General features: G+C 40.2%; 1 protein-coding gene across 1 annotated transcript; it reads right to left on the minus strand.

Moving 5' to 3' along the window:
• Positions 1-5,480: 5,480 nt before the first annotated feature.
• LOC139444178 (toll-like receptor 13) lies at positions 5,481-7,448 on the minus strand. The gene has a single exon (XM_071225075.1). The coding sequence runs from the start codon at positions 7,446-7,448 to the stop codon at positions 5,481-5,483; it is 1,968 nt and encodes a 655-aa protein (XP_071081176.1).
• Between the last annotated feature and the right edge of the window lie 6,067 nt (positions 7,449-13,515).

A 13,515-nucleotide genomic window follows, 5' to 3' on the forward strand; every position in this document is an offset into this window, starting at 1 on the left:
TATAGTTCAGTTTAATGAAGGTGAATAAATCAAATCTGGCCCTGGCAAAATCAATCTAATCTGCCGCTAAACAAAGATCAGAGGACATCCCATTCCGGGTCACGTCAGACCAACCTTTCGCGAACTTTAACCGACCAATGGAATAACTGACAAGTAGTCGACATAAGCCAATCAGAAGGCAGCTTTCTCGTGCTTTACGGCACCAATTTCAAATTGGCGAATACGCCTCGAAACATATTTTGACAAATTCTCGATTAGAAATGTGAACTGAACAAAAGTACATTCTGGAATGGCTAAATATGGTCTAGATTGAATGGATTCAGTCGTTAAGCCCGTAACTATCGTTCGGAATACCCCGTGTTAAAGTTGCCCGAGGTTGCGTTATTAAAAATCACATTCCGACTGTCACTTTCATGATCTGGTAAGCGACGCTCTGATTGGTCGGATGAAAGGTCGTTCTGATGTGACCTGTAATGGGATGTCCTCAGATCTTTGTTTAGCGGTAGCGAGAACGAAGATCTGATTTTAATGAGATTGTGGCAAAATGGTGATATATAGTGCAAATATCCCGGTCGTCAGAGTACGTTGAACCTGAACACCCGATCCATGAAATCACCTAGTAAAACAAGCATCTGTTGCTGGGGATCACTTCTAAACGGAATCAACTGACACCGTGGTCTAGTTGATTGTCGTCTGAAGAGGAAGTGAGTAAGTGGGTGAATATTTTTTAATGCCGCTTTTACCGCGACATTCCAGCAATATCACGTCCCCGGACATCAGAAATGGGCAATCGAATCCGGGCCTTCGGCGCGAAGAGCGAACGCTTTGACTACAAGGCCATGGAGAGCGGAAGGTCCAAGCCACGTTTAAAGATACTCTGCCTGGCGATTGGCATGAAGTGGATGAAAGAAGGACTGCCCATGGTACATATTCTATTTTAGGAAACTCGTGTTAGAATTCATGTGGTAACCTCACTCTCGCTCGGTAAATAATAATGCGTACACTCGTTTCGAAAAATCAGTGTGACACACATGCTTGTATTATAATCGCTATAAAAGTACCAATCATGACCTGTCTCAATATTTGCTGATGGTGTGTAGTCCTAATCACTATCATCAGCTAAAATTAATTATAAATATTCTACAGTTTATAGATTTTAAGGTTCTGTACGGTTTACTTGAAGATTGTGTAGCCATGATCCCCTTTCTGGTCGAGGGGACATGAGTAAAAATATAGTAAACAATCTCTTAAAATTAGCAGTATTCACCCATTGTATTCAGATTTAGCTCACAAGTATGAAATGTTATTTAATATCATCAATCAAATGGAAATCTTAAGATTCCATTAAAGGCGTTATCCCACTTTACAAGTTTTAAATGTCATTTACTTTCATCAGTCAAAAGTAAATCTTAAGATACCCTTAATTGATTAATTGTAAATTGTGATATAGATTTTAAATCTTAAGAATCTAAGATTTTAAAGGCATTATCCCACTTCTGTGGGATGTTAAGAATGTGTCCTCTGTATACTGCAGGTGTAGGATGTATAGAGTGTGTCCTCTGTATACTGCAGGTGTCAGGTGTATAGAGAATGCCCTCTGTATACTGCCGGTGTAGGATGTATAGAGTGTGTCCTCTGTATACTGCAGGTGTCAGGTGTATAGAGAGTGCCATCTATATACTGCCGGTGTAGGATGTATAGAGTGTGTCCTCTGTATCTGCAGGTGTCAGGTGTATAGAGAGTGACATCTATATACTGCCGGTGTAGGATGTATAGAGTGTGTCCTATGTATACTGCAGGTGTCAGGTGTATAGAGAGTGCCATCTATATACTGCCGGTGTAGGATGTATAGAGTGTGTCCTCTGTATACTGCCGGTGTAGGATGTATGGAGTGTGTCCTCTGTATACTGCAGGTGTCAGGTGTATAGAGAGTGCCATCTATATACTGCCGGTGTAGGATGTATAGAGTGTGTCCTCTGTATACTGCAGGTGTCAGGTGTATAGAGAGTGCCATCTATATACTGCCGGTGTAGGATGTATAGAGTGTGTCCTCTGTATACTGCAGGTGTCAGGTGTATAGAGAGTGACATCTATATACTGCCGGTGTAGGATGTATAGAGTGTGTCCTCTGTATACTGCAGGTGTAGGATGTATGGAGTGTGTCCTCTGTATACTGCAGGTGTAGGATGTATAGAGTGTGTCCTCTGTATACTGCAGGTGTCAGGTGTATAGAGAGTGCCATCTATATACTGCCGGTGTAGGATGTATATAGTGTGTCCTCTGTATACTGCAGGTGTCAGGTGTATAGAGAGTGACATCTATATACTGCCGGTGTAGGATGTATAGAGTGTGTCCTCTGTATCTGCAGGTGTCAGGTGTATAGAGAGTGCCATCTATATACTGCCGGTGTAGGATGTATAGAGTGTGTCCTCTGTATACAGCAGGTGTCAGGTGTAAAGAAAGTGCCATCTGTATACTGCCGGTGTAGGATGTATAGAGTGTGTCCTCTGTATACTGCCGGTGTAGGATGTATAGAGTGTGTCCTCTGTATACTGCAGGTGTAGGATGTATAGAGTGTGTCCTCTGTATACTGCCGGTGTAGGATGTATAGTGTGTGTCCTCTGTATGCTGCCGGTGTAGGATGTATAGAGTGTGCGCTCTGTATGCTGCCAGTGTAGGATGTATAGAGTGTGTCCTCTGTATACTGCAGGTGTCAGGTGTATAGAGAGTGCCATCTATATACTGCCGGTGTAGGATGTATAGAGTGTGTCCTCTGTATACTGCAGGTGTCAGGTGTATAGAGAGTGACATCTATATACTGCCGGTGTAGGATGTATAGAGTGTGTCCTCTGTATCTGCAGGTGTCAGGTGTATAGAGAGTGACATCTATATACTGCCGGTGTAGGATGTATAGAGTGTGTCCTCTGTATACAGCAGGTGTCAGGTGTAAAGAAAGTGCCATCTGTATACTGCCGGTGTAGGATGTATAGAGTGTGTCCTCTGTATACTGCCGGTGTAGGATGTATAGAGTGTGTCCTCTGTATACTGCCGGTGTAGGATGTATAGAGTGTGTCCTCTGTATACTGCCGGTGTAGGATGTATAGTGTGTGTCCTCTGTATGCTGCCGGTGTAGGATGTATAGAGTGTGCGCTCTGTATGCTGCCAGTGTAGGATGTATAGAGTGTGCGCTCTGTATGCTGTCGCTGTAGGATGTAAAGAGTGAGTGAGTTGGGTTTAACGCCGCTTTTAACAGTTTTACAGTTATATCACGGCGTGTCAGCTTAATGTGGGAGGAAAGCCCGAAGTGATGCAGGTCTCAGACATTTACCACTTCGTTGAAACCCACGAGCACGGGTATGGTGCTGACAAACCTAGAAACATAATCGGGGCGAACCGGGATTCGAACCCACAATCACAGGTTTCTGGCGTGCCCAAGGGACGCAACTCTGCACAGCGAATCGCGGCGCCTTAGACGACTGGGCCACCCGTGCCCCCAGGATGTAAAGAGTGTGTCCTCTGTATACTGTCGGTGTAGGATGTATAGAGTGTGTCCTCTGTATACAGCCGGTGTAGGATGTATAGAGTGTGTCCTCTGTATACTGTCGGTGTAGGATGTATATAGTGTGTCCTCTGTATGCTGTCGGTGTAGGATGTATATAGTGTGCGCTCTGTATGCTGCCGGTGTAGGATGTATATAGTGTGTCCTCTGTATACTGTCGGTGTAGGATGTATATAGTGTGACCTCTGTATGCTGTCGGTGTAGGATGTATATAGTGTGTCCTCTGTATACTGTCGGTGTAGGATGTATATAGTGTGACCTCTGTATGCTGCCGGTGTAGGATGTATAGAGTGTGCGCTCTGTATACTACCGGTGTAGGATGTATAGTGTGTTTCCTCTGTATGCTACCGGTGTAGGATGTATAGTGTGTTTCCTCTGTATGCTGTCGGTGTAGGATGTATAGAGTGTGTCCTCTGTATACTGCCGGTGTAGGATGTATAGTGTGTGTCCTCTGTATGCTGTCGGTGTAGGATGTATAGTGTGTGTCCTCTGTATGCTGTCGGTGTAGGATGTATAGTGTGTTTCCTCTGTATGCTACCGGTGTAGATGTATAGTGTGTTTCCTCTGTATGCTGTCGGTGTAGGATGTATAGAGTGTGTCCTCTGTATACTACCGGTGTAGGATGTATAGTGTGTGTCCTCTGTATACTACCGGTGTAGGATGTATAGTGTGTGTCCTCTGTATGCTGTCGGTGTAGGATGTATAGAGTGTGCGCTCTGTATACTGCCGGTGTAGGATGTATAGTGTGTGTCCTCTGTATACTGCCGGTGTAGGATGTAAAGAGTGTGTCCTCTGTATGCTGCCGGTGTAGGATGTATAGAGTGTGTCCTCTGTATGCTGTCGGTGTAGGATGTATAGAGTGTACCCTATGTATGCCGTCGGTGTAGGATGTATAGAGTGTGCGCTCTGTATGCTGCCGGTGTAGGATGTATAGAGTGTGTCCTCTGTATGCTGCCGGTGTAGGATGTATAGAGTGTGTCCTCCGTATGCCGTCGGTGTAGGATGTATAGAGTGTGTCCTCTGTATGCTGCCGGTGTAGGATGTAAAGAGTGTGTCCTCTGTATGCTGCCGGTGTAGGATGTATAGAGTGTGTCCTCTGTATGCTGCCGGTGTAGGATGTTTAGAGTGTGTCCTCTGTATGCTGTCGGTGTAGGATGTATAGAGTGTGTCCTCTGTATGCTGCCGGTGTAGGATGTATAGAGTGTGCCCTCTGTATGCTGCCGGTGTAGGATGTATAGAGTGAAACTGATGTAATTAGTCATTTTGATTTATATCTAATTATATAGTTACTGTTGTCAAATAAGGATGCAGGAAATAGTAGAGTTTCACAATGGAAGTCTGTTAATCTTATTCTTTTCACATTCGCGGCTTGAAACAGGAAATATTACGTTTATTCAACTACAAATATTTATTTAGATATGTGTTGAAATTCTTTTTAGGGACATATTTGAATACGTTCAGTTAGCCTTCATATACACAAGGTAGAGTCAAATGTATTCATAAGGTGATAATTGTTTATTTAACAAAATATCAATATCGACATGCAGTATATTGATATATGTTTATATCCCAGTTCTGGTGTGTTAAAAAGAGGTCATTTCTGATATTTTGCAGCAAATATTTAACTTCAATATGAGATGCTATGTTCCATAACTTGTAGTCCCTTTATGAGCATAGACAGAACGAGTTATGATCAATTCAAATATACTTTGTGAAAACGGTAGCGGCAACCTTTATCACCGAAGATAGCGGTAGGTTATGGTTAAAATCACTTTTAGTTCGAAAATATTAACAATATGAGTTTCTACTTCCACCTAGCCTTATAGAAATATGCACGTTTCATATTGTCATACTTTCGCCCCTCATTTTTCAAATCTTATAACGAATTAATACTCCTGTTTAATGTCAGTGTAGAACAAGTTCATCGTTGCAAACAATGCCGGAGACGCATCCAGAATAACTGTCTGTCTTCCTCCTCGACAGGCCACGTGATGTAGGTTGTCGTCTGCAGCAGTGCATACAGTGATGACGTCATGTTCCGGGCGTGTATCTCCTCCAGCAGCACCACCACGAGGTACCCCTCATCCTGCTCCAGAGAACGTTTCTGAACCAGAGTCAGCTCAAACTGACACCACAGACTCTGATTGAAACTGTCCGACAGCACCAGGACTACGTTTCTGCTGTTATTCAAACTGTCTACAATGTTGTCAACTATGTAACGCCCAGGGGTGAAATCTCTCTCATGAATGCATAACTTTAAATTGTCCTCATTTTCAATTTTCCGCAGCAGGTTATTCCGTATCCACCCAGAATCATCTTCACAATACAGAACAAATGCATCATAGATGAATCTTTCCTCTCTTTCTTCGAATCGCTGTCTCTGTTTAAATCTCAGCATGTAAGCACAATAGCGGATGTGCCAACGCCATCGGTATGTGAGGGAGATGATCACCAACAACACAATTGCTGCTGAAGACAGACCAAAAATAACAGGAAACATGTAAGGTGAGATTTGGCATGTCTGTTTAGAGATATCAGCATCAATGAGACGTGTGGATTGGAGTTCAATAGGATATCCGCATACATATGAATCAGGAAAGTTGACAAATTTATGTTTCTCTGCCTTTGCCCATGTTATAAACCAGAGATTCGCACAAGTGCAGACATAATTGTTATATGCTAAGTTGATATGGTTTAGTTTGTTTCTCAGATTTATTGGGAAAATTGCTTCATGTATAACTTCGATAGCGTTCTCTGATAAACTTATGTACCTGAGTTTCTTCAAGTTGTTAAATAATCCCTGTTTTAACCGCATTATTCTGTTTCCATGTAGATCGATTGTTCGTAGTTCTAGCAACGTTGATATGACCTCGGGGAAGAATGACAATTGACATCTTGACATTTTTATACACTGTAAGGTTTGTAAATCACCAAGAAGTGCATTTAAAAATGTGTCGTTAAAGTACAACATAGCATTGTATGATAAGCCGAGAGTTGTGAGTCCTGTGCACCCTTTGAATGCATTTGAATTAACAATGAGATCAAAATACCCATACTGAGTAATACTTGCGAGATAAAGAGTTTTCAAAGCACTATTATTGAACGTATATGCCTCTAGTCCAACTGCATATTTATACCTATCTTTGAAAACATCACTGAGATCTATCTCTTTAATTTGAAGTGGTGACGAAAATGTACCTGAGGCAATCGTGATTAATCTATTTCCAACTAAACGGAAGTGCTTCAAGTTGATGAGACACTCTAAACTATGTCTCGATAGTTGTCCTATATTATTTCCTCCCAAATCTATATCCACCAGATTTGAGTGGTCACTGCCAGAACAAAATCGGGGAAGCACCGACAAGCGGTTCCACTGGAGAAAAAGTTGAGTAAGTTGCGTAGGTACTATGTCTCGTATTATATAAATATCATTGTTTGAAGCTGATAATCCTCGGATGATCTTTAGATCGCGTAGTTCAGTAAAATCCAATATTTTAAGATCATTATAATCAAGATCAAGATATTGAAGCATAGGAAGGTCTTGAAATGCATCATTGGAGATGTTGGTAATACTGTTGTTGGTGAGAGCTAGAATTCGTATATGCGTCATATGTTGAAACGTCATTCTTGATATGCTTCCTAAATAGTTGGATGAAAAGTTGAGCAGTTCAGTTGTGGAGTTTAGGTCAGGAATCGTTGTAAGATTTCTTCCATTATCTATACATCTAACACATTTCGAGGCACAGACACACATGCGTTTGTAACAGGGTGACCACTCGTCTCCACATTGTACACTGTTCAGGTTCTTGGTTATCCCGCATATTGCTTCCTGATTCATCACACACAGTGTGAGCACTAACATCAGAGTGGACATGTGCGTCATATTCATCAAATTCAAATATTTCTTGAATCAGCTGTTTCTCTGAAGGAGTAAAAAAATATGGAAACTGTTAAAATTGTGATTAGTATGGTGATTTAACAAATGGAGAATACAAAACCATTTCAGGTCATAAGAAATCTCAGTCATTTGTATTCCGACTACATTATAAGCATATATGTTTGAATCACCATCAATACTTAATTTTAAACATTGACTATGACCGTTAAGTTTTGTCATAAAAATTCTTGTTGTAAACAAGCAAATTATTGGAACTCAAAATTAATTATGGTTACACAAAAGGAAAATGTGGTTTGAATAAGGCCTTAATAATGGGCAATTAAATTCTGGAAAAATATATCTGTCGTACATAAACATTTCGGGTTGTCAGCATAAACCACGAAATTTATGTTTCAACTCTGTTTTTTTCCACCAAAATGATGTTCTAATGAGAGCCCCCTATTTCTAATTTTGAGAGCGCCCAGAGCGCTTATTACGTCGAATACGGTATGTGACTGTGAGATGCAATCGGACAGAACGCATATAACATATAGTACAGAAACATATTTCTTGACATATTGACAAGGTGTTATATTGGTCGGAGCATGAATAGAAATATATATCAACTTCTTCTCATTAAAGCACTTCAGTAACTGCATTGGCCATTTCCCTCACACCTTGCAGCACACCTGTTCTTTCGAACAATAAAGTGTTCCACTATAACAATGTCTTTAATCATCCAAGTTAAGTTTATTGTTTTTGATACTAGAGATATAGATATACCTTTTTGTAGAAAAGATATATTATTCCAGAAATTATAGTCATTGTTAATTCCCAATAATATTACAAAGTCAGTTAAAATAACATTGATATCAAGTTGTCTTTTAATAAACAGTCATATCGTTCCAGAACTTCTTCACATTCTCAAAGGAAACAGAGATGTGAGGTGTTTATTTTCCGGTTCATCCTCACAGAAAGTACACAACTATTTATTATGTCATCTTTTGTGATTCATTTAAGTGTGTACTCTATGGTGAATAAACTTGTATTGAAAAGCAACTCAGGGTTTTTGTTCATCTTCCATAATTAGTGAATAGAACCTGGAGAGAATATTCTTCCATTTTATTTGGAACGGTAGACCTGATAACATAAACAGAGTACATCTAACAAAGGTCTGTAATGAAGGTGGAATTAGCATGATTAATGCTAAACCATTTTTGAACTCATTAAAGATATCAACCATTAAGAGACATTACTGCACTTAATATTTCTCAAACCACAGTAAAGAATCCCAACTGAGAATGCAATACTAGGGGCTAATATTGAAACATATACCATTATATATTAGTAACACCTTTTGGAAGGAGCTTGGAAAAGGTACAGATCTTGTTTTAAAACTGATCAAACTGGCTTGGAAAACATTTTACTTGAACCATTATAGTTTAATCATAAGTTCAATAACGCATGACCTTTTGTTATTAATTGGTTCAAGAAGGGTGTAATAAGAAACTCTATAGGCTTAATGTCTTTTGAAGAAGTTAGGAAGAAATATAATGTTACATACTTAGATTTTGAAAATGTTATTAGAAATATTTCGTGAGCCTTGAGAGTGAATGTTAATGATACTGTCCATGAAAGCCAGACCACCGGAATTATTAAGGTGTTGGTAAATTTAATTACACCAGCATAAGGATGCAGACTTTTTTACGATATACTTTCGAAAGCACAAACTGTACCAGCAGTATGTGAAAAATGGTAAAACTTTACCGATATTTCACAACCTTGGAAAATAGTTGCTGTGTTAGTGCTTATCATTCTGATAACGCCGCTCGGTAAACGTGATCAAATCCTACGTGTTGGAAAACGAAACGAAACAACAAACTGTCTGGGATCTCGATGGTGAACTTCGCACAAGGAAGATAATCCGCTACAAATGCCGATGTAAGGTATTGTACCTAGCATCACGCAGTTGAATTATACAAAGTTGAAATTAAACCACGTCCACAAAATTTGCAATAGCCTATATGACTTGAATATAAAGTGAATATAGACATGTTAATATGTTAATATGTCCAATAAGAAAATACTGACCTCTCCTCCCTCGATATATTAGGACATTACCCAGCTATGTGGAGGTTGAACACACCTAGCCAAGAGGATTACACTTCTGAATTACACGTTATTACACTTAGTAGTTTATGTACAGGAAAATAAAACAGAGCAAACAAAATAATGACTCAGTACTCATTGTGTGAGAATCATGCATCATAGGATAAAAGCGAGCACAATGATGGACGCTGTGTGATCTTTCACAATGTCCTTGTATACCCTATGACAACATTTTGGTATCGCATTGCTCCAGGACAAGTTTCTACAAACATTGCCTGACTAGTTACGGAAATAATAACACAATATGTCATACAATGGAGATATAGCTCCGGTCGAGTGTGAAATCAAGCATTTATTTGATCTCCTGATTAGGACCGTTCACTAAAATTGCAGCAAAATAACATATTTTGCATTAAAGACACATGCAACTTATTCCTGTGAAATATAATGCTGCAAAACATGTTTCTGAAAGTATATGTACTCACTACCTCCTGAGTACTCGAGTAACATCTTCCTCCTGGGGTACCGGCATACTCGACAATTATTTTCAATATACAAGGGAAAAAAAATATAATTGCTATTTTGAGGCAATTTGACTCTTCAGGTCGTCTGTCAATTTAACATTTGAAATTTATGTACTACATGGGTAAAGCTATCTATAACTTTGATTTTTAAAAAAAAATTTTGAATCATTCATGTGAAATGGAATAATTAAACCCTGAAAGAAAATATATATTAATGTTTCATGTGCATCTATATCATTTTAAGTGAGTGAGTGAGTGAGTTGGGTTTAACGCCGCTTTTAACAGTATTCCAGTTATATCACGGCGTGTCAGCTTAATGTGGGAGGAAAGCCCGAAGTGGTGCAGGTCCCAGACGTTTACCACTTCGGTGAAACCTACGAGCACGGGTATGGTGCTGACAAACCTAGAAACATGATTGGGTCGAACCGGGATTCGAACCCACAATCATAGGTTTCTGGCGTGACCAAGGGACGCAACTCTGCACAGCGATATATCATTTTAAGGTGAAGGGGGGCATGGATGGCCCATTCGACCAAGGCGCTACAAGTCTCTCTGCAGAGTTCCATTCATTGCCTGATACATATAATCGTTGTTTTGAGTCCTAGATTCGCGTTGATTGTGTTTCTGCTTTATCAGCATCATACCAATGTTCTTGGGTTCATGGGTTCAAAAATATAGATGACTCTAGTTCTTTCAACAATGCCGAGAGAAATGAGTATCTTCATTTCAACTTTCCACTAGAGTTGGAAATATAGAAACTAGGGCTGGGACAAGTCCAAATTTACTATCCGGGTATTAACCCCCCTATTACCCGATCCCACCCGGGTACCCACGGTAGGTCTCAGGAGATGTCCCAAAATGTCCGATTGGGAATATTTTTTAGCACAGCCCTGACAAAACGTGTTAGATACATGTATTAAACAAACTGGTCGTTCATATACTAAAGTTGAATTAAGTTAAATCTTTATTCAACCATATGAAAAATGAGAAGGAATGGGTGCACAGTCAGAAAGAAATGCGAACATTAGTGACTTGTAGAGTAACCATAGAGTTCTACATAATTTTTGTCATTAAACAATATATCACGTGACTAACCACGGGTCCGGGTAGTCCAGTGGGTACCCGTGTCCTACTCAGTACGCACCCGTCCCGGGCACCCGAGGTATCCGTCGCAGCCCTAATAGAAACAACGATCGTGTGTTCTGTCTTGATTTGTCCACAGAAATCCAAAATGGTGACATTCGCTGTACCAAGCCTTATGCCATGGGGTGATTACCATTCGTGAACTTCCTCTTTCACGTCGCCAAGACCCGTAAAGATCCGGGGAAGAATAGGTCTTCAGCAACCCATTCTTGCTGTAAGCGGCAACGACTTTGTTTGCCGTAAAACTAACGGGATCGGGTGGTCAGGCTCATTGATCCCAATTGCGTGGATCGAGGCTCATGATGTCAATCACTGGATTGTCTGGTCCATACTCGATTATTTTACAGACCGCCGTTATATAGCTGGAATATTGCTGAGTGCGGCGTTAAACAACAAACAAACAAACAAACCAACATATGGTGATATGGTGTTGCTAGGTGCAGGTGTGGATGCGTCCGTAGATCCAGAGTTACTTTCATCAAACTTACCACCTGTTCAATCAACCGGCACGCACTTTACTACATATACCGAGGTGCAGTGCGCGTTTATTGTTTTACCACATTTTACGGCCTTGCAGTAATTAACACCAAAATCCCTTGGCACCAAGGCTTGCCTATGTGGGTGTTTGTGAAGTGACGTCACTCGGCGACGGTTAACAAGTTGAAGTGTTGGTATGTTTGGCAAGATATGGTGTTTCATAAATGATATGAAGCGAAGGGTGCTGAATTATTACAAAGTGTAAAACTTTATGAGTGCTACCGAGCGTGACCCACGAGCACGGGTATGGTGCTGACAAACCTAGAAACATAATCGGGGCGACCCGGATTCGAACCCACAATCATAGTTTTCTGGCGTGTCCAAGGGACGCAACTCTGCACAGCAAATCGCTTCGCCTTAGACGACTGGGCCCCCCGTATGCGCCCCGTATGCACACGTGAATGTATGTGAATTTATAATGTGTATGATACTTTGATATGCTTGAAAGGGGCGTCTAACGGGATCGGGTGGTCAGACTTGGTTGTTGCATACCATTGTATCAACAAATGCGTAGATCGATGCTCATGGTGTCAATCACTAGCTTGTCTGGTCGAGATTAGATCATTTATATACAGCCGTCATAGAGCTAGAATAGCTAGTGTGGCGTTACACAACAAACGAACATATAGTGAAACTAACTATTTATGTTCCTTAAAATATATATACACTGTGCACAACATTCCATGTGTAAATCGTCACGTAGAGGGCGCACAAACTGTAACAAAATGAATGAAAAGAACCACAAAACCCGAAATCAATGTATACATGACTTACTTTCTTATTACAATTACATGTAAATTATGATCATGGACCTTCACAATTTTTATGAAATATTTTGATCCAAGAATTGACACAAAAACATTCAATTAACAAAATATGCAATTTTAAACAAACTTCAATAACAACAGGAATATGAAACAAGCGGACTCGTGGACATTTTGCGCATGCAGCGTGTATCTCGTATCTTGGGTCGGTATTTCCACATGCAGCTCCTCATTTTGTTACTCATGATTTGAACATGATTGGTAATATAATGGTCATCAATATAATATGTTCACTACATTTACGACCCGTGTACATCCGGGGTAGAATAGGTCTTCAGCAAACATGCTTGCCTTAAGAGGCGACTATTCTTGTTGTAAGAGGCGACTAACGAGATCGGGTGGTCAGGCCCGCTGACATGGTTGATGCATGTCATCGTATCCCAATTGCGTGGATCATGTTATCAATCACTGGATTGTCTGGTCCATGCTCGATTATTTACAGACCGCCGGAATATTGCTGAGTGCAGCGTTAGGAAACGAAAAAAACCCAAAAACTACATTTACCGAATGCAATCAGACCTGACGCTTTACAATTTTTCATATACTTGAGATTTTTTAATGATTTCAATGATTTGACATTTTACAACATTTTCATCAAATAGAACCATACATACACAGTCGTGCACTGTTGATTCTTAGGCTACAAATATTTCTCACAAAATCCCGAGCGTTTTTATTGTCAATTATATACTTTGAGCAACGTCATCCCATTGTCCTGTCATTGTCACATGTCATTGCCATCTCATAAAATCGTCAACTTGTGCAGTATCAAAACCCATCAGATGGGTTATAAAATATTATATGTGGTTTTGAAAACAGGATTAGAGCAATTTCATAAATTGAGATGCCGATGAACCACAAAGCCCACATCTATATTTTTCGATACAAACAAATAGTTCGAGTACCTGAACCTTTTACATATGTTTAGTAAATATTATTACT

This window comes from Haliotis cracherodii, unplaced genomic scaffold, assembly GCF_022045235.1.
Source record: "Haliotis cracherodii isolate W230 unplaced genomic scaffold, xgHalCrac1.p SCAF_5, whole genome shotgun sequence".
Taxonomy (NCBI): domain Eukaryota; kingdom Metazoa; phylum Mollusca; class Gastropoda; order Lepetellida; family Haliotidae; genus Haliotis; species Haliotis cracherodii.

Excerpts from the sequence above, each read along its gene's own strand:
- LOC139444178 (XM_071225075.1), bottom strand. The coding sequence starts at position 7,448 with ATGAATATGACGCACATGTCCACTCTGATGTTAGTGCTCACACTGTGT.